General features: G+C 38.2%; 1 protein-coding gene and 1 pseudogene across 3 annotated transcripts in view; one reads left to right on the top strand and one right to left on the bottom strand.

The window, feature by feature from the left end:
* UMAD1 (UBAP1-MVB12-associated (UMA) domain containing 1) overlaps positions 1–26,912 on the bottom strand; it is a 279,434-nt gene that overhangs the window by 238,266 nt on the left and 14,256 nt on the right. For 2 of the 3 annotated variants that reach the window (XM_074379494.1, XM_010345692.3), the window contains exon 2: positions 6,615–6,726. In XM_074379494.1, coding sequence (XP_074235595.1) covers positions 6,615–6,696 — 82 coding nt within the window. In that variant the 5' untranslated portion in view covers positions 6,697–6,726. Of the gene's footprint in view, positions 1–6,614; positions 6,727–26,912 lie in introns of those variants that run through there. The other variant, XM_010345694.2, reaches the window with a different exon arrangement.
* On the top strand, positions 21,125–22,310 carry LOC101034681 (hsc70-interacting protein pseudogene; annotated as a pseudogene).

Raw genomic sequence — 26,912 nt, 5'->3', positions numbered from 1 at the left:
AAATGGAAAAAATAATCCTAACATTTATATGGAACCACAAAAGACCAAGAAAAGCCAAAGCCATCCTGAGTAAAAATAACAAAACTAGAGGAATCACACTACTTGACTTCAAATTATACTAAAAAGCTACAGTAACTAAAATAGCACAGTACCGACATAAAAACAGACACATGGACCAATGGAACCAAATACAGAACCCAGGAATAAACTCACACATTTACAATGAACTCATTTTCAACAAAGATACCAAGGACGTACATTAGGAAAAGGAAGTCTCTCAAATCAATGGTACTGGGAAAACTGGATATCTGTACGCAGAAGAATGAAACTAGACCCCTATCTCTGGCCATATACAAAAATCAAATCAAAATGGATAACATACTTATATCTAAGACCTGAAACTATGAAACTACTAGAAGAAAGCTTTGGGCAAACGCTCCAGGACAGTAATCTGAACCAAGATACCTTGAGTAATACCCTACAAGCACAAGCAACCAAAGCAAAAATGGACAAATGGAATTGCATCGAGTTGACAGGCTTCTGCACAGCAAAGGAAATAATCAACAGTGAAGAGACAACCCACAGATTGAGAGAAAATATTGACAAACTACTCATCTGAAAAGAGATTAGTAATCAGTATACATAGGAACTCAACTCAATAGAAAAAAATAAAATAATCCAGTTGTAAAATGGGTAGGCCAGGCATAGCAGCTCATGCTGTAATCCCAGCACTTTGGGAGGCCGAGGTGGGAAGGTGGGTTGAGCCTGAGTTCAAAAGTAGCCTTGGTAACAACATAGTGAGACACTGTCTCTTAAAAAAAAAAATTATGTGTGTGTGTGTGTGTCTATGTGTGTGTATACATATACATATATATACATATACATACATATATATACATATATATACATATAACTGAATAGACATTTCTCAAAAAGTTCATATCAATAATATTGAACATCTGTATGACTTTTTTGAGAAATGTCTCAAAATGAAACATGTTCAATATTATTGATCATGTATATGAAAAAATGTTCAATATTATTGATCATCAGAGAAATGCAAATCAAAATCAACATGAGATATCATCATCTCAACCCAGTTAAAATGGCTTTTATCCAAAAGACAAGCAATAACGAATGCTGGCAAGGATGTGTAGAAAGGGGACCTCATACCCTGGTGACAGGAATGGAAATTAGTACAGCCACTATGAAGAAAAGTATGGAGATTCCTTAAAAAAAACTAAAAACATAACTACTCTATAATCCCGCAATTCTATTGATGGGTACGTACCCAAAAGAAGAAATCAGCATATCAAAGAGATGTCTGTATTCCCATGTTTATTGCAGTACTATTCACAATAGCCAGGATATAGAATCAACCTAAGTGTCTCCATCAACAGGTAAATGGATAAAGAAAAGGTGGTACACATACACCACAGAATAACATTTAGCCATAAAAAAGAATAAAATCTTGTCCTTTGCAGCAACATAGATGGTACTAGAAGAGATCATGTTAAGTGAAATAAGCCAGGCACAAATTTCACATTTTCACTCATATGTGGGAACTGAATTTATTTAAAAATTGAACTCATAGAGACAAAGAATACAGAGGGTTACCAGAGGCTAGGAAGGGTAGCAGGAAGAGGGAGATAAAACCGGGATAGATGCGGCCGGGCGCGGTGGCTCAAGCCTGTAATCCCAGCACTTTGGGAGGCCGAGGCGGGTGGATCACAAGGTTGAGAGATCAAGACCAACCTGGTCAACATGGTGAAACCCCGCCTCTACTAAAAATACAAAAAATTAGCTGGGCATGGTGGTGCGTGCCTGTAATCCCAGCTACTCAGGAGGTTGAGGCAGGAGAATTGCCTGAACCCAGAAGGCGGAGGTTGCGGTGAGCCGAGATCGTGCCATTGCACTCCAGCCTGGGTAACAAGAGCGAAACTCCGTCTCAAAAAAAAAAAAAAAAAAAAAAAACCGGATAGATAACAAAAATATAGTTAGGTAGAGGGAATAAGATCTAGTATTTGGTAGCACAATAGGGTGATTATATAATTTTTTGTGTATTTTTACATAACTAAAAGAGTAGAAATTGAAGGTTACTAACACAAAGAAATAATTGCATGAAGTGATGGATAGCCCAACTACCCTGATGTGATCACTACACATTATATGCCTGTGTCAAAACATCACATGTACCCTATAAATATACATAACAATTATGTACTAATAATAATTAAAACAAAAAAATTTAAAACAAAATAAATGTGTGTAAGTATGTGTCCATGTTAATAAAAGCAGTAAAAGCATTTTCTATTTACCATTTGACCTACTTTACTTTTTCCAAAAATTTTTATAAAGTATACTCTGAGACTAAAGTAGATATTCTATATGTCAGTACAGAATTATATGACAAAAAGAGCAATCTAACAGAGCAAATCAATTTTTTAAAAAAGAGTTTACCAGACAATTAACTATAACTTTAAAGACAATTAAAAATATTCCTAATAATCTGTCAGAATCTTTATCTGTCAACTCAGTTAAGTTCTTCACTGTTGAAGGATGTTTTCACTAATTAAAAAATATATGTCATCTTCCAATCTCAACTTCATCAAGGAGTTTTCTGAAATATTTTAAAAATATTTAAACTATTGGCCAGGCATGGTGGCTCACATCTGTAATCCTAGAATTTTGGGAGCAAGAGGCAGGTGGATCACAAGGTCAGGAGATCAAGACCATCCTGGCCAAAATGGTAAAACCCCATCTCTACTAAAAATACAAAACTTAGCTGGGTGTGGTGGCAGGCGTCTGTAGTCCCAGCTACTGGGGAGGCTAAGGCAGGAGAATTGCCTGAACCCAAGAGGCAGAAGTTGCAGTGAGCTGAGATCACAGCACTGCACTCCAGCCTGGTGACAGAGGGAGACTCCAACTCAAAAAAAGAAAAAAAAAAATTTAAACCATTAGATAATAAAAATTTAAAAGGTTTGGGTTAGCCAAAATAAAAGCCAAACTTTATGAACAGTAATACAACAACCAACCTTCTTTAATTAAAACAAACAAAAAACAGCACTCTCTCTTTTCAACTGCAGGGAATATAATTCTTTTTTTTTAAACAAAGAGGTTAAGATGTCAATAATGTCTTAGAATTAAAATTAATGATATAACTTTTTTTTTTTTTAACAAAATAATGGATAGTTTAGTGGTTTAGAGGATAGGCTCTGAAGTCAGATTGCCTGGGCTAATTCCAGATCTGCAACATGCTAGCTGGAGAAACTTGGAAACATTAAATCCTAGCTTGTGTATGGTGATATAGTATTAGCTCACTCACAGGGTTGTTCTAAGAATTTTACACACATTAACTAATTTAATCCCCTCAATAACCTCATGGGGTAGGAACTGATATCGTGTTCATTTGCTAAATATACTAAGTGGTACTGGGGAGGGTATACAACTTGCCAAAGGTAGAGAGTAAGTCATGGTGCCAAGATGCCAACCCCAGGGGTCTGACCCTGGGTCAGCACCTTTCATGGCATGTCACTGTAGAGCCTCTGAGATGCTCGTGCAGAAGAAGGATGGAGGGCGTAAGTGATGAAAAGAGAAAGAAGACTGAGGAGGTAAGAGCTCAGAGATGATGCTGACTGATACTATCAAAACTTCAGGAGAGTAATGACACCTACAAAAGATTATATACCCAGGATTTTTACGAAAATGGTGAAGGGGTGGAGCTTTGCACCTGAGGGGAAATGAGGCTAAACAAAGACAAAGTCAGCAGACAGAGGAGCTGAAAGGCAAAGAGGCCTCAGCCAACATCTAGGGGAGCTGTCTTGTTTGGGTCATTTGAACAAGGTGCAGCACTAGCTGCACTGCAAATTAAACTGCTATCCTAGAACTATGACAGAAGTGATTCTTCACCATGACTGTTCAACTGCTAGACATATGGCACTGGGTACCAATAACTAGCATCAATCATGCTAGTCCAAGATAGTCCTGGGAAAACTCCCTCAAAATACAGCATGTAAGCCTTTGGGGAAAAGTATCATTAGAGCTTAGATATACCAGATGGAGCAGCTAGTACTGAGAGCATATTAGAGTAATTAGGTCCCACAAATTCCTTCATGAAATATCAAATTTGGAAGTTTGTGTGCCTTCTGAGGCTCAGTTAAAGAAAGACTACTTCTAAAACTAGTCTTTCCTAGAAAGGGATGGAGGTCTATGGTAGATAATACCCTGAGGCAGAAGGCCCTGGAAACCCAGCTTCTATTGAGGTAGCTACAAGACATGCAGTGGAATGTCTCATCAAGACTACAACCTGCTACCAGAAACTGACGAAGATCTTAGCAGCTCCAGGAGCCACTGCAGAGGGGGTTAAAATTTGTCTCAGAAATCCTACAAAGTGGCAGAGAGGTAGGGATAAAGAAGATGAATAAAAAGTTTAAGGTCCAGCATCAGAAATTCTATGTCCCCTCAAAGATGCCAGTACACCCAACTTACATCCTTTAAATGGTTATTTGATATCAAAAGAATAATGTCAATTTCTAATCACAAAAACAAAAGAAAAGAGGCTGGACACGGTGGCTCACAGCTGTAATCCCAACACTTTGGGAGGCCGAGGTGGGAAGATTGCTTAAGGCCAGGAGTTCAAGACCAGACTAGGCAACATGGTAAAACCTCATCTCTATTTTCTCAAAAAAAACTTAAAAAAAAAAATTTTAATATATGTATAATAAAAACAAAAAAACAAAGCAGAGTTCCCTGCATATGTGTTAAGACTCCAGAGGTATTTTAAAATCAAGAGTATGGAACAGAGTAGAAAATCAGGGTTTTTTGAAAAAATGCTGAGAGAAGAATTTATTGTGAAATCCTGAAGAAGAGGAACTTCACAGGAGGCCTGAGGCACCCCTGAAGTTTTCTGTTAGTGAGGCTAATTCAAGAAGTGTGAAGAAAGTAATACTGGCAGTTTTCAAGGAACTAAACTTGGGGTTGACAGAGTCAGTTCTGACTTGGAAGCCAAGGCATAAATCCCTGACACACTAAGAAGGAAGGATCGGACTAACAGTCAAGCCCACCACACACCACCTTATCCTAGTCCGAAGGCTACCCAGAAAAATTACCAGCCCTGGTCAAAGACTAAGCCCCAGTATTTTACCTCAGGTATAAGGGATCTGGTCTGAAGAAAACAATTCTGACCAATCTCCCAGCTACTGCCCCTGTCCCTGGACATGAGACAGATTGAGAAAAACACCCAGGCCCACCAGAACTTGGCTGTAGAAGTGATGGAAAATTCTACAGTAAAGTTTATCCACAAGAAAAACTCTATTCTGATTTCCCAGAGATTACCTTTACATCTAAGGGAAACACCTCTTATTTCTCAAAGCATACAGAGCATTGGCTGATGCTAACAAACGCCAGTCTGACTGGGCCAAGATAAGGAAGTAAGAGGTGAGAAACCAGTATCTGGAAAAAGAGACCCAGAGAAACATTCCAGGGAGTGAAGACCATACGAGTTAATGTAAATCTTCTCAGAAAGGGAGCAGGAATTTGGTGGAAGGAGGTGCAGCAGGGAAGAGGATGAGAACCAGAAGGAAATACTGGGTTTGACTACCCTCTGCCACACTTGGGAAAGAGAATTTCTGGAAAGAGCATACAGAGACCTTGTGCAAAACATTTCTTCAGGGGAAGAAATGTGACACAACATGGAGGAAATTATACTTTTCAGAATTCCCCTGAGGAAGAATACTGTATTTGATTGAAAAAAATATTTTTTAAAGCCAAAAAAAATCTTTAAAATTGGCAGGTATTAATTTTATAATAGAAAATAGTCTTAACAAACAGGAAACACTAACATATTTAGACTTCAAAATCTACTTCACTCAGCAAATATTTATCGGCTGCCTAATTTAATTTCAGATGCTAATTTATGAAACAAAGTTAGTACTATTTATAAGACAGAACTTGAATTCAACAAAAAATTTTCAAGAGTTTTTTTGAAGATTGTAAGTTTCCTGAAGATTGTAAGTTTCCACAGCTAAAAGGGGAGGAGGGGAAGAAGTGATTTTACAAATTTAATTTGGAGTACACGGTCAAACCAACATGTAAGAAAAATCTCACTTGATGGCACTATTCCAAGTAATTGATGACCTTTATCTTTACAGATTTCACTTTTTTTTTTTTTTTTTTTTTTTTTTTTTTTTTTGAGACGGAGTTTCACTCTTGTTACCCAGGCTGGAGTGCAATGGCGCGATCTCGGCTCACCGCAACCTCCGCCTACTGGGTTCAGGCAATTCTCCTGCCTCAGCCTCCTGAGTAGCTGGGATTACAGGCACGCACCACCATGCCCAGCTAATTTTTTTTGTATTTTTAGTAGAGATGGGGTTTCACCATGTTGACCAGGATGGTCTCGATCTCTCGACCTCGTGATCCACCCGCCTCGGCCTCCCAAAGTGCTGGGATTACAGGCTTGAGCCACCGCGCCCCGCCTACAGATTTCACTTTTTAAAAAGTAACATGTAAATTAATTCTGAATTATAAGAAATAATTTAAAATCAATCATACAATCAAGTAATTTTTTTAAAGAAAACATAATTCATCTAATTATTTTGTTTCTTAAAAAGACTCACCTAAAAGGACAAATCCATCCGCTTCTGCCTCTGGTACTGAGGGCTTTTTAGATTCTGGAGGCTTTCTGAAGAAGTGAAACATTGTTGTTGTTGCTGCTGCTGCTGCTGCTACCTGAAATAGAAACATTACACAATGTCAAATGTGGATGCAACTCTAAGACTCTTACCCTTTGTAGCAAAAAGTTAAGCATAAAAATATCACAATAATTACTCTTAGGAATTCTATGCCCAGATGTAAATGCATGAGCCTTCTCTAGATGTCAGCAGACAAAGCTAGAAAATGATCTTCCAGTTTAAACTCATGTATCCCTTGAAACTCACAATGCAACCTCTCTCAATTTCCGAAGACTTAGAAAATAACCCAGGAAATCCCTACATATAAACGCAAATTAACAGATAACATAAGAATCTGGAAGGAGCTCACTAACTATAAAACAGATATTGGTTTGGGTAATAGAAAAAAATTAAAAGTCCAGGTCTCTATTTATGCCATAACCACCTTAAGCCTCATAAAACCAAGGCCACCTGAAAAAAAGAAAACATTTGAAACATCCTCTAGTGATGGTTACCTAATTTAGACACTCAAGCACTGTACCTGTATTAGTCCATTCTCACACTGTTATGAAGAAATACCCGAGACTGGGTAATTCATAAAGAAAAGAGGTTTCACTGACTCACAGTTTCACATGGATGCCAATAACTAGCACCAACCATGCAATAGTTATTGGTACCTATGTGAAAGGTCTCAGGAAAATTACAATCATGGGAGAAGGCACCCCCTTCACAGGATGGCAGGAGAGAGAATGAGTGCCAAGCCAAAGGGGAATCCCCTTATAAAACCATCAGATCTCATGAGGACTCACTCACTATCACAAAAACAACATGGGGTAAATGGCCCCCATGATTCAGTTATCTCCACCTGGTCCTGTCCTTGACACATGGGCATTAATACAATTCAAGGTGAGATTTGGGTGGGGACATAGAACCAAAGCATATCAGTACTCATCGTAAAACTGCAGCCAACTTTAAATTCCCATCAGTGCAGATCCTTGTGTTGGTGAGATTATTGTGCACCATCCCCAGTACACACATGCTCACACACACAAATATAAGCACATACACACACACAAACACACACACACACACACACACACACACACACACATACACACACCCCTCTCTTCCTACTATTCCAATTGTTATATAATTCAACCAAGCCAACAATTTCTAGAAAACAAATGGGGAGAAGGTTGCAGGGTACATGCAAGGACACATAAGATTCTGAGGACAGTTCCTAACAAGCCATAAAACAGAAGAGAAAGCAAAGAATAATCCTGGTGGCAGCAAATGCTCCAAGTTTTAGTTCTCATATATTTCACCCATAACAGAAAATCAAGAAGGAAGGACAGATAAAGATTTAATCTGAGTAAAGCCTTCTAGAAACTGAGAATTATACTGGGATTTGTGCTGGTTGCCCTGACCTAAGCTGTAGATCAAAGAAGTGAATCCCAGCTTAAGTAAGTGGTAAAAGAACTTAATTGTTGCTAGCAAACATATCTTGCAGATTCACTTTTAAAAGGAATAAAAAGTAGAGAAGAAAAACACAAGCCAGGTGAAGAAGAAAATGTTCTAATAAGAGAAAAGGAACAGCCTCTGAAATCCTTGAAGAAAGAGCTTACTGGTTCTAGTAATGGATACAAAAGAAAAGTTTTCAAAATAGTTTGGCACTCTCCACAGAGATCAGGGAGAGATGGCCTCTAATGAACCAGGTAGGAAAAAAAGATGAGGTGAAAAAGCAAAAGAAAAGGATGAAAAGACAAGGAATCAAATGAAAAAAAAGTAACTGAATAAGATAAAGGGAAACCCACACAAGGAAAAAAATGAATTCAGGAAAGAGTTGGTTTGCAAGCAGGAATGCAATAAAATAGAGTTCAAATTAAATGACTTATACAATTGGAAGAGGCAACTACTTTTCAACCCCCAACAGTTAAAAACAAAACTGAGAAGGCCTTTAAGGAACAGCAACTGATTAAAACTCAACCTCAGCTAAGGAACAAATAAAGGGTATAGCTGATATTAAAACCTCAGTGTAGACTAGTGTGTCACTCAGTAAATTCTTTCACTTGGGATAAAATGGATGAGAAAAAAAGAGACTGAGGACTGAAGCCTTGTAGAGCCAAGATATCCTCAAGTAAATAAAGAGAAGGAAGGGGCATGCACAGAGGTGAAAAAGATAAGAAATACAGGAACTCTAAGAATTACATCTAGCAAAAATTTTAGGTCTGGCTATTAACACATCAAGCTGACTGAAGTTAAGTAGGTAAGAAGCCAACAAAATTTTTGAGAATTGTACTGCAAAAATAATCTGGTCTCAATTCAAAGAGGAATATGATTATTGAATACTTAAAACAAGCTTTAGACACCAATTTTCTAGAGATAAGAGGCTGCCAGAGAAAACTGTTCAGCCCCCAAGGAGGCCCAGTGCCCATCTGTGTTGTAGCCACGGAAGTTACTGAAAAGGAAAAAATTCCAAGAGGTTGAACCCAATAGTATGGAGGACAATGGATGGAGGAGTCTCTCCCAGGAAGCAGAATCTGGACATAATTAAGAAACATTCTTGGACCCAAGATAGGGGTCCCCCAAAATTCTACTGGGGAATTGCAGAATTGCTACAATTTCTGACTGCTCTATCTCTCCTACTGTTTGCCTTTCTGAATGGGAATGGTTTTGGCAACTATGCCTCCCAGTTAGTTCTACCAAGGTGTAAGGGGAAAGGAAGGACAAGTTACTTGTCTTTTTGGTTCACGAAGTCTCCAGATCAAGAGGTACCACATCTGAACATGATAAGCAGACTCTTGTATATCACCCAGAGGCACTGAACTTTGAGCACGATGTTGTAACTGAATGCGGGAATGAGAAAGACTGCCTTTGGGAGGGGTGAGTTACTTTGCCTATGGTAGTAGAGAGATAGAGATGAATATGGTGAACACAAATGAGAACTACAGAATCATTAGGGCTGTTTACCAGCTGTGTTTTAGGGAGACATATAGGACAGTTTTCTCTTCCCTCCTTGGAGTTAGATGTGGCCATGTGATTTCCCTTGTTCACTGTGCCACCTGTCATTAGAATGCTAAAATAAGGGCTTTTGTGGATATGGAGAGAAACCCTTTAGAAAGTGGCTACTCTTCTAACATATGAATAACAGCCTTTTAGATAGAAGGACTCAAATTTCCAATGCCTTTTCATGTCTAGCCACAAGTCAGAAATGGAACAAACATGGGTATCACTAAAGTAGTTCTGATAAGTCATTCTCAAACCCCAAAAGTTTAGATATATTGTTATAAAAGCCAGACTAAACTCAAGTGTAGTGTAAGAAAACCTCTTTTTAACCCAAGTATTGTGTAAGGAATTTATAACAAGTAATTAAGTGAAACGTTTAAATTTTTAATGACCTAAAACATTACATTCGAACACACTGGCTACAGCAGCCTGTTACACAGCATGACCTACTGGCAAAAGCATAACATTACAATCTGTCACTTCTGAACATAAGAACATTATCATATCCCAATAGGAGGGATAATACAGGCTGCAGAAATCAAGAAACTTGCAGGCAGGGGAAAAACACGTCAGGAATAAGGCAAACAAAGCAGAGAATGTAAAAAAAGAACTAAGAATGGCAGCAAAGATTTCCTTTGGATAATTTCGGACAGTTCTGAAGTTATTACAAAGGCATGAGTCACCCTCATGTCTATCACTCATCAACCTGACCACCAACTTAGCTCCTTCCTCAACTACAGTCCACCTCAAGATGATGTTCTATGGGAACATACTTCTAGTTTACAACAAGAGTCTCAGGAATCCCTTGTATGACCAATACTGCTGCTGATGCTAAAGACTCATACCACTAGATACCTAAGGCCAGTCAAACCGTGTATCTTCAGTAATCTCTCCATGCATGAAAACAGCATATAGTAAAACACTAAAATCTGCAATCAGCTTATCTTAATCCCATGATAATTCTTTTCATATCATTCAAAAACACACAGTGGTATAATAACTTACTCTAGAGTGGAGGGAGGGACTGGTAAATACCATTCTTAGATATCCCCTCTATGAGGGGTACAGCAAGATTTAGTTACCCTGCCTAAGACTAGTAACTGGAAAGGTGAAGGGGAATAACTACAAATGCCACTAACAGTTGCTGAGTTCCTACAATGAGTCAGACCTGATATCAAAATACTGTATACAACAGTCCCCCCCTTATCCATGGAGGACATGTTCCAAGACCCCAAGTAGATGCCTGAAACTAAGGATAGTACTAAACCCTATATACAGTATGTTTTCTCCTATAAAAATGGTTTCCTAAATAGTGTCCCTTCATTTTAATGGTGATGAGAAAAGAAACTTGATTCCCAGCTGGGACCACTGCCTATGTATGTCGAGTTGGCCCATTCTCCCCGTGTCTGTATGGGTTTTCTCTCCAGTACTCCAGCTTCCTCCAATATCCCAAAGCTGTATCCACTAGGTGGATTGGCATGTCTACATGGTTCCTCTCTGGAGTGAGTGTGGGTGGGCGTGTGAGTGCCCTGCAATGGAGTGGTGTCCTGTCCAGAGCTGGTTCCTGCCTCAAGGCTTAAGTTGCCAGAAAAGCCTCTGGTTACCTGTAGTACTTAACTAGAATAACTGGGTAAATAATTTTCTTACTTGTTTTATTAATATTTCTTAAATGTAAGTATCACTAACATTTATTTCAATGTTTAACATTATAGAAGTTTTTATCTTTATTTACAAGTTGGTGATGTTTTTATGACCAAAACATGCCATAGGAAATTAACTCTTGCTTATATCAACTAGCCTATGGTAAAACTGGTTTCATTATATGTTGTTTCACTTAAAGGCAGTTTCTAAGAACCTATCCATGATGTTAAGTGAGAATTTACTGTATTTACATATCTATGATAAAGTCTCATTTATAAATTAGACACAGTAAAAGATTAGCAATAACTAATAAGAAAATAGAACTATAACAATATATAGAAATAAAAGTTTATGGTCCCTCTCTTTTCCTCTCTTACAGTATCTTATTGTACTGTACTCATCTATTTTTTTACTCAGTTGCCATAAGTAAGCGACACAGTAGGAATCAAAACCATAGATAAGAGGCAGAATTACTGTATGCTCTATCTCCTGCAATCCTTATGATAACCCCTCCAGGTATACACAATTATTCACATTGGATAAGTAAAAGAAGTGAAGTAGGACCAGGCATGGTAGCTCACACCTGTAATCCCAGAACTTTGGAAGGCCAAGGCAGGCAGATTCCTTGGGCCCCAGACTTTGAGACCAGCCTGGGCAACATGACAAAATCCTGTCTCTACAAAAAATACAAAATTAGCCAAGTGTGGTTGTGTGTGCCTGTGGTCCCAGCTAATGGAGAGGCTGAGGTGGGAGGATTGCTTGAACCCAGAAGGGAGAGGTGAAAGTGAGCCACTGAACTGCAGCCTGAGCAACAGAGCAAGACCCTGTGTCAAACAAACAAACAAAAAATAATTGAAGTAAAAAAACTAGGTTAAATATTGGTCCAAGTTTACACAGCTAGTAGAGTAGAACATAATCTTAAACCAAATCCTATTGGCACCAAAACTGAATGCTTTTCATCAGTAAAGCATCACAGGCCAAGAACTCTTAACATTTAGGACATCTGTGTTGGACTTTCTTTAATGTAATATTTCTCAATGTTAGTCAAATACATTTGATTAATTCCATTTCTGTCTTTTCAATCCCTTTCTCAAGCCTTGCTAAGCTCTATGCTGTGAAGACATTTACTTACTGCACAACATCTATGAAGACCTTCACTTATTTCATACTTCTGTAATACAAATAGTTATTAAGTGCATAGTCCAGATACTGATCCAACACTGCAGATGTAGCACTGAACTAACATTTAGGAAAAACAAACTGCAACCTCAGCCCATCATATTTGTGAGGCAATCCTTACGAGAATTAAGAATAATTTAAGTGGAGGAGGTCTATATAGTCCTGCAGTATGTGGTAAGCTCCAAGTATGTGGAGCACCCTTGCTTCTGACACGCATGGCCTTGACAGCTGGACTTCTGCCTGGGGTTCCCAAACATACTCCAGTCTCATTTCCTTCTCTGTAATTTTCTGTATTTTTTAAATTGTCTACAATGAGCAAATTTTACATTTATATAAGAAAACATCCAATTTTATTCTTAAAAATCCATTATTAGCTAGTGGCAACTTGCCTCACTGAGCTAGAACCCAACCCATAATGCATCTTAATACTCAAACACAGGGATCCTGGAACGATGCCAATACAGGTGAGGGATAAAGAATTCAACTGTTGGCAGGGTGAAGTGGCTCACGTCTGTATTCCCAGCACTTTGGAAGGCTGAGGCTGGTGAAACCCTGTCTCTACTAATAATACAAAAATTGGCTGGGTGTGGTGGTGCACACCTGTAATCCCAGCTACTCAGGAGACTGAGAGGCAAGAGAATCACCTGAATTTAGCAGGCGGAGGTTGCAATAAGCCAAGATCCCACCACTGTACTCCAGCCTGGGCGACAAGAGCGAAACTTCATCTCAAAAAAAAACAAAAAAAAAAAACTTCACCTGTCCAAACCTTGGAATGGGAGAAAATTCCTGCAAATCACATATTTGATAAATAATGTATATAAAGAATATATAAAGACCTCTTAAAACTCAATAACCAAAAAAAACTCAAAACTGGCAAAAAAATATGAACAGCCACTTCACCTAGGAAGATACATGAGCACCAAACAACCACATGGAAAATGCCCAATATCATTAGTCAATAAGGAAAAGTAAATTAGATCTCAGTGAGATACCATTAAATATTTATTAGAATATTTAAAACTAAAAAGACTTGCCCTAGCTGGTCCAGGGGCTCACACCTGTAATCCCAGTACTTTGGGAGGCTGAAGTGGGCAGAACACTTGGGGCCAGGAGTTTGTGTCCAGCCTGGCAAACACGGTGAAACCCCCTGTCTACAATAAATACAAAACTAAGCCAGGTGTGGTGGCATGTGCCTGAGTTCTCAGCTACTTGGGAGATTGAAATGGGAAGATTGCTTGAGCCCAGGATGTCAAGGTTGCAATGAGCCATGATCATACTACTGCACGTCAGCCTGGGTGACAGGACGATGAGACCCTGTCTAAAAACAAAACAAAACAAACAAACAAAAAACTTATCTCATCCCAAGTGCTGGCAAAGATATGGAGAAACTGGAACTCTTATACACTGGTGGTAGAAGGGTAACAGAGTACAACCACTCTGGACAATAGTTTGGCAGTTTCTCAAAAACGTAAACATATATCCACCATATAAGTTAGCCCTTCGGGAAACAACAACATATGTTCACACTTATATACAAATATTGTAACAGCTTTTTTAATAATAACCAAAAAATGGAAACAACCAAAATGTCCAATAACAGGTAAATGAACTTTTTTAAACTGCCACATCCATCCCACTCAGCAGTAAAGGAAAACAAAATAGTGGTATGTGCTGCAATATGCAAGAATCTCAAAAAAAAAAAAAAACAAGCTGATGAAGCCAGACAAAATAAAAGTTCATACTGTATGATTCAATTTATATAAACTTCTTGAAAATACAAACTAATGTACAGTGAAAGAAAGCAGATCAGAGGTTGAATGGGGAGGGGAGCAAAGGAAGGAGAGATAACAAGGGAGTAGAAGGAAACTATTGGAAGTGATGGATAGGTTCATTATCAACTATAATGATTGTTTCAATGGTATAAATATACATTAAAACTCATAAAATTGTATACTTTCAATATATGTTACTCTTAATACCTCAATAAAGTTCTTTAAAAATTCATTATTAACACAATTAGATGTCATATATAAGTTTTAGTTCACAATTATTCAAAAAATTGTCTCAAACCTCTTAAGCCACTGTGTGTTACAGGGACAGTCTTTGTAAAAAATCAAAATGCTTCTTTTCTCCACACATCACACAAAACTAAAAAATAAAAGGAGAGTTTATTCACTTTTAATGGTATACACAGACTGCATATTAAAGGACATGCCTGACTGCTTAGCAGGGCAGATCCTACTGCTCTGAATAGAGGTAGGGGAGCACAAGAATATATATATTTTTTCCTATTACTCCAAGGCTTCCCTTTTAAGTAATATTATCCATGACAAAAGGATTAAGGCAACATGGTTTTCTCAATTCGATTATCTCCTTTGAATTTCAACAGACTACTAGTTAATGTAAATATAGCAAACAGACTGAAATTCCTGTGTAATTGATGCAGCTACTGTCTAGACAGAATAATGTAAATATATGTGTATGTATGTGTGTGTGTGCACATGTGTGTGTATAAATATATCACCCACACACGTTGTTCTTCCAAATCCAATAAATATGTAAATTTTACAGTGCTGAAAAATTAAAATCCTGAACAATGTTTAATACTCCTCCTTTTGTATGGTGAAATGCATGACTATACAAATATAAAAATTTAGATAACAAGTTTACTAATTTCTCCTCAGAGATACCAAAACAGTATATAGGAAGGTATGCCATACTTTTGGTAGCTTTAATCTTGAGTGATAAGAATACACCACTTAAAACAGCACTAGACAGCATAAAAATCAAGCCTACTCTGGTAGGCTTCACAGACTAGGTAGCCTTGAGTTTAACTTCATTTGATGTGTATAAACAAAGAGAAGAGAGGCCTTTCCTGTAGGAAGGATCAATATGAACAAAAAGCATAGTTGGTATAAGAGATTAACCTCACCAGAGAAACGAACATGTAGATAAGCAACAGAAATCAAGACTGCAAAGAAGGGAAGAAATACATTATTGAAGAAGTGAAAGCATCAGGAAAGTGTCGTCACATTCAGAGTGGCAAAACAAGATCTGTTGGACATTACTGGGCAGTCTGGAGTCTTGAGCAAAGTGTTTAAGCGAGATTAAATGTAAAACAGCATGCTGGAGAGACTGACTGAGGAGAGCCTGGAGTCAAGGAGTTAGAAAGTTGTAGTGAAAAGGGACTGGATTAAGATGGGTGAAGTTCGAATGAGAAAAGAAGGGATGTACAGAAATGATATGGAAAAGTGATATTATGAATAAGAAAAGGGGAGTAGGGAAAAGAAGTTTCTCTTAAAAGAAGAAAATAATAGTAAATACCATTTCAACCGGATTTTCCAAGACAAACTGGAAATCTAGATATTATGTAAAAATCTAGGTTTTAAATAATAGCAACAAATTCACAATGTTTACAAATATAGTGCAGCTGGTACAAATCCTCTACAAACTGGATTTGGCCTTTAGGTGGCAAAGTATTTTGGACCTAGGTTAGGAATAGCCTAAATCAGTAAAAGGAAAAACCATTTAAACTTTTAGAATTAAGTAGATGTCCTGGCTAGTGCACCCATTAGGGTTATTCCCACCTTTGCTTGTTTTGACTAGTCTATTTTATAACTCTGTAAGAATAAGAGATCAATTGTAGAAAACTGATAGTCATCCATGTAATTCCTATCCATAAAAACGCTTCTGGTAAAATGCATTAATTATTGCCCTGGGAATACCAACCAATTTTGCATCCATTTATAAATTTAACATTCCTTATTTGCTTATCAATGTGTGATGATGCTTTGAGCTCTCTTTTGAACCAGCTGCAGTATCTCACTAGTTCCCTCCTTAATTAACAAGTTCAGTATTTAACAGATTTTAGATTCATAGTGGAGACATGATTTAATCCTCTTTTAAAATTTATCCTTTAGCATCAGTTAGACTACTAATTAGGATTATATAAAGACTCTCCCCGTTTTTCCATCCCACTTAGGTTTTTTACTTCGTAGATTTTTGATATTAGTATAATGGGGAAAAGGTACAGCTGTCTGAGAGGATAAGCATGGAAAGACATTTAAACTGATGTCACTTTTCAGCTCCACAGAAAAGCTTGGAAACCAATTAAATTGAAGCATTCATATAAGTTTCATTTCCACCTCTCTTATTTATGCTCAGACTTTTAAAAAATGAAACAAAAACAAAAAATGTATCTGAGATCCAGGTGTTTGTTTCAAACTGCAAGTCCCAACCCTTGAGTGGAAGTAAACAAGTTAGCAGGTCAGGATCAGATTATTATTATTTTTTTTAATGGATTGAAATAGGAAGAAAAAGAGAGTAATAGGAAGGGAAAGAGAAGGCAAAAACATTGCCTGAGAGCATCACATATAGTAACTAATGCTTTATAAACGTTTGCTTTGGGTGCCTGTGCTGGTTTATGATAAGAAATCTATTTTTTAGTGTGAGTTACAGGCAAAAAAGTTTTTTTCAAAGCCACTGATCATACATGGACATTCACACGCCCCTTTGAATTTTTTTGAAAAAATTGTGCACCCCCTTGCACTTTTAAAGTTCACATCTAAAACTTCCCATTGAAAATTATAAAGGACATAGTTTCTAGCATACTATAAATATTTACATATTGAAACAAAATAATTATATCTTTCTTTTAACTTTATCCAGTGAAATCTAAACACCACAACATTTAACACTCACCATCAACCATTTTAAAAATACATGAACAAGTTCTTTTCTAACAGCAAGAGACTTTACATTGTTCTTTTTTTCTCCTTCAACTCGTATTTCCACTCCATTTCCACTGGTCTGGAGAAGCTTAGAAACACCCTCAGGATACAACTGTGCAGCTCTTACAACAGTGTATACAGAAGAATACAAAGCGGTGGCAGCAACCTCACTTTTAAGAGAGCCTGTCCTAGCCAGGTGCGGTGGCTGACATCTGTAATCCCAGCACTTTGGGAGGCCGAGGCAGGCAGATCACCTGAGGTCAAGAGTTCGAGACCAGCCTGACCAACATGGAGAATCCCCGTCTCTACTAAAAATACAAAATTAGCCAGGCATGGTGGTGCATGCTTCTAATCTCATAGGGTGGCTGAGGCAGGAGAATCACTTGAACACAGGAGGCGGAGGTTGCAGTGAGCTGAGATAGCGCCACTGCACTCCAGCCGGGGCAACAAGAGTGAAACTGTCTCAAAAAAAAAAAAAAAAAAAAAAAAAAAGGAAGAAAGAAAGAAGAGAGAGCGCCTGTCCTAAATATATAAACTTACTATATACCTGCAAAAATATTTTTAAAATAAAAATACATAAAAAGGAGTCTGTCCTCTAATTTAACATCCCTAATCTTTTCATTCATCCCCTGAATGTAATATCCCATCACATACATACATAACAGCCATTAAAAAGGGAAGTTATATGAGTTAATAAAACTTCTCTAATATAGCCTTATAGATGCTTTCAGTCAACTGATAATTAAAATGTTATTACTTTTAGCCAAAATAGCACATCTAAATTACTTAGGAAGTTGAAAGACGGTGAGCTACAAGTCAATTATAGAGCATCAAGCCAGGGAGAACTAGAGGAATGCAAAGAGCTCCAGAGAACTTCACTGTATAGGGTTCCACGGGAGCCAAACTCAAACTTTTTTCTTGAATTTATTTTATTTTTTCTTGATCTCATAATTTAAATCCTTTTATTATTTTACTTTATACTAAATGAAAGGCAGGAAAAGCTTTTCCCAAATGCAACATGTGGACTTGAAACATGAAATCCTTAAATGTGATACAGGAAATCCTAGGTGAAAGACTCCTGGGGTAGGCACAGTCTAGTTTATTCCCATGACTGGATGACTTTTAACAGCTGGCTCTGTCTGCCATGAAGAGCAGACCTGAGCTTTCATTTGAAAATCTTAACTGCCAGCTACTCATCATTAGCATCTAAGACATCTACTACCAGGAATTGTCTGGAATTACTGCTGTTACTATAATAGTAAATCCTGACATCATAGCAAGAATTACATAACCTCAAATTACTCATTTTCTAGAATAGAGTGGGCCCACCACTTTCATAGGTCCTGCAATCCTAGTGTTAATCAAAAACATTAAAAAATTAAAAACAGTACAACAATTAAAATAATACAAAATTTTCTTTTTTGTTTTTGAGACAGAGTCTTGCTCTGTCACCTAGGCTGAAGTACAGTGGTGTAATCTAATTTCTGCTCACTGTAATCTCTGCCTCCCAGGTTTAAGTGATTCTCCTGCCTCAGCCTCCTGAGTAGCTGGGATTATAGGCATCTGCCACCACGCCTGGCTAATTTTTGTATTTTTTAGTAGAGATGGGGTTTCACTATGTTGGCCAAGCTGGTCTCAAACTCCCGGCCTCAAGTGATCTGCCCTCCTTGGACTCCCAAAGTGCTAGAATTACAGGCATGAGTCACGGTGCCCAGCCCAAATTTTAAAATGTAACTATTTACACAAAATTAGATATTCTAAGAAATTTAGTGATAAAGAATATGGGTGGATGTACATAGACTATATGCAAATACTACACCATTTAATAAAAGGCACTAGAGCATCTGTGGATTTGCGTTATCAGGAGGAAGTCCTGGAACCAATCCCCTAGTGATACCGAGGGACAACTGCACTGTCTCTACAGAATCGCTTCCCATATCCATATGATAAAGTCATCTCGAAAACGAACAACTTTGCCTAAGAAAATTTTAGAACAGAACCTCCCCTCTTATCAGATCCTATTTCTATCACCGAATACAGATGGCCTCACTAGGGTAAAACAGACATCAAATAACTTTACTCTCCTCCATTACTTTGTGAATAAATTTGAGTCTCAAAGTATCTACCAGAGAATCATTGGGGAAATTTTTAGTTTTATGGTTGATGGATTTAAGGATTTGTATTTATTTTCTTTTTAATGGAATGCCCTGTGGTTTTCAGAAGCAAGAAGGGTAGCCCTAACAATGATAAGAAATAACGGCTTTTTTACTCTACTGCTCCTTATTCACAATATGAAAAATAGAACAGAATAATAAAGTCTCCCCTCAATCTACTAATTTAGGGAGGAAAAATCGCATATTAGACCAGGGTTTCTCAATCTCGCCACTCTGAGCATTTGGGAATTAGATAATTCTCTGTTGTAGGAGGCTGTTTTTAGCACTATATAATGTTTAGCAGCATCCCTGGCTTCGGCCCACTAAGTGCCCTCCTATTCCCCAGCTGTGACAACCAAAAATGCCTGCAGACATTGCAAAATGTCTCCGAGAAGACAAAGCCGCCCCTGGTTGAGAATCAAGACATTACAAGAAAGGGATTTCTTTTTCAACATTAACCACTCAGCAGCACTCTCTAGGTAAAGACATTCCTCTAGGTCTGGGAGTGTCAGACTTCACCTGAGAACTCTCAGAATTCTGCCCTTTTCTTCAGTGTGAACAGTTAACAGTGCATAATAAAAAATGTGTTGTAACTCACTCCTCTGTGAATGGGTATGATCACCTAGTGTGTGATGTACTTCAGTCAGAAAACATCTTAATTTGAAGAGGATTTTTTTTTAATGCTATACATGTGAAAAACATAGTTTTTTTCCTAAAGAAGGATGCTAAATAGCTTGAGAAGACACAGAAATTTAGAAGGCTACTGCCTTTTTGAGAGCTTATAAACAAACTGCACTAAGAATTTATCATTTGGGTCTCAATCACTGACAAAGAAGGTAATTTACAGCCTTTAGTGTTAACCTGAGTTATCTAAATTCATGACACAATGACACATTTACATGTTTCAGGAAAGTTACAAATATAACTACATAACTGCCACCCAAAAACCATTTTGATTTGAGTATAAATAACACCGTAGTATAATAATTTCTACCTATTTCATTAGGTGTTACATTCTGAAAATGAAAAAACACCCTGCAAAAGACTTCAGACAACTGTAACAAAAAGCATCTCTCCACATAAAACAAATATCTTAGGTGACATAAACACATCTAAATAATGTCCTAAGGGAGAATGAAGTCATGGGATGTGAGGTCACACCTCTTTACAACTCTCTAGAGTACTGGGGAATCACTAAAAAATTAAAAAATAAATAAAACATTACTCAGTGTGGGTCTTTAAAACACTATATTTGCTAATAGAAAAAAATTAGCCGGGCGTGGTGGCGTGCACCTGTAGTCCCAGCTACCTAGGAGGCTGAGGCAAGAGAATTACTTGAACCCAGGAGGCAGAGGCTGCAGTGAGCTGAGATCGTGCCACTGCACTCCAGCCTAGCAGACAGAGTGAGACTCCGTCTCAAAAATATACATATACTCTATTTGCTCATTTTAATGTTTTACACATATTAGGAACCATCACGTTCAACATCCAAAAAGAATTACTCCCTAAACTGGCAACTAAAAATTATTTGACTTTCAATATAGCCTAACCACATTATTAGAAGGCTTACTTCCTCCCCACTTAAGAACAAACTTCTTTTAACAGTCAGTCATGTGTTTGTTCACTATTTAATTCATTCGACCAACATCTTTTGAGGGCCCAATATTGGCCAGGCACGCCCCTTCTGCGCGGTCATGCCGAGCCAGCGCCTCGGCCTGGAAGCGGGCCGCAGACCCTTAGCTTTGCCCACCGCCTCCCGACCATGGACCCCCACAAAGTTAACAAGCTTCGGGCCTTTGTGAAGATGTGTAACCAGGATCCGAGCGTTCTGCACACAGAGGAAATGCGCTTCCTGAGGGAGTGGGTGGAGAGTATGGGAGGTAAAATACCACCTGCTACTCAGAAAGCTAAATCAGAAGAAAATACCAAGGAAGAAAAACCTGATAGTAAGAAGGTAGAGGAAGACTTAAATGCAGACGAACCGTCAAGTGAGGAAAGTGATCTAGAAATTGATAATGAAGGTGTGATTGAACCAGACACTGACACCCCTCAAGAAATGGGAAATGAAAATACAGAGATAACAGAGTTGATGATAGATCAGGCAAATGATAAGAAAGTGTCTGCTATTGAAGCCCTAAATGATGGTGAATTGCAGAAAGCCATTGACTTATTCACAGATGCCATCAAGCTGAATCCTCGCTTGGCCATTTTGTATGCCAAGAGGGCCAGTGTCTTCGTCAAATTACAGAAGCCAAATGCTGCCATCCGAGACTGTGACAGAGCCACTGAAATAAATCCTGATTCAGCTCAGCCTTACAAGTGGCGAGGGAAAGCACACAGACTTCTAGGCCACTGGGAAGAAGCAGCCCATGATCTTGCCCTTGCCTGTAAACTGGATTATGATGAAGACGCGAGTGCAATGCTGAAAGAAGTTCAACCTAGGGCACAGAAAATTGCAGAACATCGGAGAAAGTATGAGCGAAAACGTGAAGAGCGAGAGATCAAAGAAAGAATAGAAAGAGTTAAGAAGGCTCGAGAGGAGCATGAGAGAGCCCAGAGGGAGGAAGAAGCCAGACGACAGTCAGGAGCTCAGTATGGCTCTTTTCCAGGTGGCTTTCCTGGGGGAATGCCTGGTGGTTTTTCCGGAGGAATGCCTGGAATGGGAGGGGGCATGCCTGGAATGGCCAGAATGCCAGGACTCAATGAAATTCTTAGTGATCCGGAGGTTCTTGCAGCCATGCAGGATCCAGAAGTTATGGTGGCCTTCCAGGATGTGGCTCAGAACCCAGCAAATAGGTCAAAATACCAGAGCAACCCAAAGGTTATGAATCTTATCAGCAAATTGTCAGCCAAATTTGGAGGTCAAGCATAATGCCCTTCTGATAAATAAAGCCTTTGCTGAAGGAAAAGCAACCTAGATCACCTTATGGATGTTACAATAATACAAACCAGTGTACCTCTGACCTTCTCATCAAGAGAGCTGGGGTGCTTTGAAGATAATCCCTACTCCTCTCCCCCAAATGCAGCTGAAGCATTTTACAGTGGTTTGCCATTAGGGTATTCATTCAGATAATGTTTTCCTACTAGGAATTACAAACTTTAAACACTTTTTAACTTTAAAAATATTTAAAACAAATTTAAAGGGTCTGTTAATTCTTATATTTTTCTTTATTAATCACTTTGGATGTTTTTTTCTTTGAATTATTGGGCAGGGAAGATACTGAATGTATAGAAGATTTTTGCTCTAATTTGAGTGAAATAAAAGTTTATTAGTGTGAGGCAGACATAACTCATTTGAGGATAAAGTTTGTGTTGGATATGTGGTTCCTGAAGCATTTTGATTTGTCTTTTTAAATGCTTTATCTTTTTCTTTAAAGATTTATTTCAATAAAACTAATTGGGACCACTAGTATTTCAGTAGGACCTGGGTAGAGACTGGAAGTACTTGACAGGTCAGCAGCAATCTTGCTGTGTTTTGTATCATGTGCATCCTTGGGCAGGTTGTCCTTAAATCTTACACTGTGGTGAAGGGATGATTTTTTGTAATGCTGCAGTAGAGTTGGAGTACTTAGTTCTGTTCTTGTCCTAGTGTATCTAATAAATGTATCATATTATTTCCACATAGGGGAAATAAGGGAGTACTTTTCTTTTTATATTCCTATGCTTAAAATTCTCTTTCCTAGTCAAAAAATGCCCAACTCTGTGTCTGCTTTCTGCTTGTTAAGGTTTTTCTCCCTGACTTTTCTTGGGCTAAAGACAGGCTTTTTCCACCAGTATCATCACTGCTATCATCATTAACAGCATAATTATGCAAGCATATTTAATGCTGAGTTTAATTTAATATGTAATACATATGGTAATTGTAGGGTAATACCCACAACAACTGTAGTTTCTTACTTGGCCATGAGAATGCTTATTTAAGTTCCACTCAGGCAAAATCTTGTCATATCAAAAGACATTGGAAAGAGGGATTCCCTTTGGTGTTTGGTCTTCTACTTAGAAAATACCTATCGCAGTTAGAGTTTATCTTGTAGTATTCATCTTCGTATTTTGAATATAAGGTTTGAATTAAATTGATATACACAGAGGGGAACCCATTTTTTTGATCCAATGTAAATTATACATGACATAATCCACAGTTACTCATTGTGGAATTGTTGAGACTATGAAAGACTCATTGTCTTTGTATTCAGCTCTTCCTTAAATAGTGTAATAATACCCCAACCTCTGCTTGCTTGCTTTCCCTTCCCTCTAATGATAAAGAAAATGAGAAATTTTCTGTTGTGCATTCAATTCTTATTTTAAATAAGACTAAGTATAGGCATTGTACCTGACATTGCTACGTTTCTACCAATGTTTCAACTTAAAGTGCTAGTGTTTAAAAACATTTTCAAGGTATAAGAACTTCCGAACTTTGCTTATTTGAAGAATCAGTGGTAGGAGCAGTGAAGTAAATTCTATGGAGTACATTTCTAAAATAGCACATTTCTGAAATCATAAGTAAGATTATTCAGGTTCTAACCCTTTGCTGTACACAAGCAGACAGAAATGCATTTGTTACGTAAATGAGAAAAGGCTATTATGCTGATGGAGCATGCTTTTAAAATCCTTTAAAAACACTCACCATATAAACTTGCATTTGAGCTAGCGTGTTCTTTTTGTTAATGTGTGTTCTTTCTCAGAATTGCCAGTGTGTACTTGGCTTAACTCAAGAACAGTTTTTTCTGGATTCCTTATTTGATTTATTTAACCTAATTATGTCCTGATATTGCAAATATTACCATACGTGGGTAAAAGTAAAATTCCTCTTCTGAAAAAAAAAAAAAAAAATATTGGCCAGGCACTGTGGTAGACCCTAGACAAACAAAATTAGAAAGGCACTTTCTCCAAATTCAAGGAATTGACCCATCTACTTCCTGTCTCTTTATCCTTTTTCTCTACCACCTCTCACAATGTCAATGGGCACAAAGCAAGGTGCTAAGTCCTGTATAAAATCAGCATCAACCATGCATCAACTATACAAAATGTTACTCAGATTTTAGTCTTGTCAAAAAGTATTGCTAGCTGTCTAATAACTTGCTTCAGAGTGCCAAGTAAATAAGCGAGCCAGCTGTTTTACAACAAAATGTAGGTAAAGAAACATACTATGAAAATTGGCAATAACTGTTATCAACTAAAAATAAGAGACTATATGCCAAAGTCTGAGCCAAACTTCCATGAACTGCATGATCAATGGGTATTGACCAAGAAGTACAATCGACCAGAGTACATTTCTGTACTCTTACCATGGTACACCGGAAATCTATCAAAGGAATGAATAAATGGCTAAGTGAGCAAACGTGCAATGTAAAACAGAAGCAGGAACCACAAAGAATTTGTGGAAAATACATTGTCCATCCCCATTGCCTGAGCTTAATTCTAAAATATAAGAGCTATACCCACCAGAAAAAAAGGACTGCCAGACATCCCACTGCATGGAAACCCCAAAGTCTTACAGGACTAGATCTCCCCACTTCCTTCTACCCCTCCCTGACAAGATCTTCTTCCACTTCCATTTAGAGATCACAGCTCTTGATAGAGGAAAGGGGAGGGAGGGAGGAATGAGGAGGGTAATGGTTTGAATGGTGTGTCACTGCCCAAGGACGACTCTGTAAAACAGGGTTCACAACAGGAAGAACTCTGAGCAGAGCAAAGAAAGAATGTTGAATTTCAAGTTCAAAGAACTGTAAACTGCTCCTAATTCTTCAACTCATTCACAGACCTTTTAAAGTCTGAGACTCAGAAGACCCAATTTCCACCCAGCCATTCATATGATGAATACCTTTTAGCCATCAGGAACTGAGTGAACCAGAGAATGTGTACATCCATCTGACTTCCATGACTAGACAAACAAGAAGCTGCCAGCATCAAAAAGTTAAGTGAAGGAGACGAAAGTAATCTGACACAGTCTCTCCTTCACCGAGCGAGTGCCAGAATGAGATCAACATGAGGACAGGAAAATAACATACCCAAACCAGTGGCCACAGGGAAAATAATGCGAACAGGAGGCAGTGAAATACTGGGTAGAAAAGAGCAGTTCCCCGGCAGAGACCCCACCCTCAAGCCTGAAAACCCACAGCCCTAAATGGGAACATGCATTCCTGCTTTCACACCAAAATGTTGCTTTTTGGTCTGCCGCTCCCTCTACCCTGTACCCATATAAATCCCAAATCCCACGCTCCATGAGCAGAAGAAGAGAAAAGCAGAAGAGCAGCAGAGTGGCATGGCAGAGAAAAAGAGACGAGAAAGAGCATCTGAACATCAAGAGTTCAGCTAGATATGGTAGGAGAGTAGATCAGCCATGGGACAGCCCAATACTTGGGTAAGATCACCTTCCTACTCCATCCTCTTTCCAGCTCCCCATTCATCCCTCTGGCAGCCACCTCCATCTGGCAATAAAATCCCCTACATTTACTATCCTTCAATTTGTCCATGCAATCTGATTATTCCAAGATACTAGACAAGAACCTGTGTACCAAGAGGGCACTGAACTAGTGAACATGTAAGCCGTCTATGGACAGTACAGCTAAAAGAGCACTGTAACACACATAGGCACCCACCCTCAAATGCTACCATGGGCCAGAGCCCAAAAGCACTAACCCAATCTCCTGCACCTGTCTGTTGTGGCACACTCCCCCTCCCATAAGGGATTTGAGCAGCCAGGTAACTAGACAAGCCACATCCTTGTCACATGTCCTGTGAAAAGGTTCAGGGAACTCTCCAGATTTAACAACATTAGCTCTAGTACTAGCATATACTCTTGTGGATTTGTAGATCCTTGTCCTTTCTGGTTTCTATGTAATTTAAAAAATATTTTATTGATTCAGCCGTGTATTTTTAAATATTTTTAAAAATACGTTAAAAATATTTAATCTAACTTTTTTAGATAAACTGTACAGGGAGTGATTTCTCTGAATGTCTGATTTAATATATTACCAGAAAAATGTGCTCTGGTATTGCTTTTGGCTATTTGGTTACAGAAGGGTTGCTGAAGGGTCACACACCTGGCTTTTCATATCACAGATGCTCTTTTAAGAAAGCCAATACGGGGATTCTGCTAGTTGCTGAGTATAACAAATCTGACTAATACATTAGCCAAGATCTCAGCAAACGTTATAATAAATTGTTGGGGAGGGAACAGCATTAAAGGTAAAGGTAAGTCAAGGCCAGAACCTGGAATGTCTTTCTTATAATGCCATGCCAAGGAGGTTGGACTTAATAATGATGCTGGAGGAAATCAACAGATGGAGAGTGATCAGTTTGATATTTTAGGTGGACCACTCGGGTTCAGGATGCAGCATGGCTTGATTAGTAAATCAAGGTGCTTTTGGTACAAATAACATTGCCACTTTAGCCAGCTTAAACTTTGTTTTACTTATTAATTGTGGTAATAAATAACATAAAATTTATCATTTAAACCATTTTTAAGTGTACAGTTTAGTGGCACTAGGTACAGTCACATTGTTGTGCAGCCATCATTACCATCCTCTTACACT

Source organism: Saimiri boliviensis, chromosome 10 (assembly GCF_048565385.1).
Source record: "Saimiri boliviensis isolate mSaiBol1 chromosome 10, mSaiBol1.pri, whole genome shotgun sequence".
In the NCBI taxonomy this organism is placed as follows: domain Eukaryota; kingdom Metazoa; phylum Chordata; class Mammalia; order Primates; family Cebidae; genus Saimiri; species Saimiri boliviensis.
Note: the sequence above shows the minus strand (reverse complement) of the source record. Positions and strands in the feature narration are given on the sequence as shown.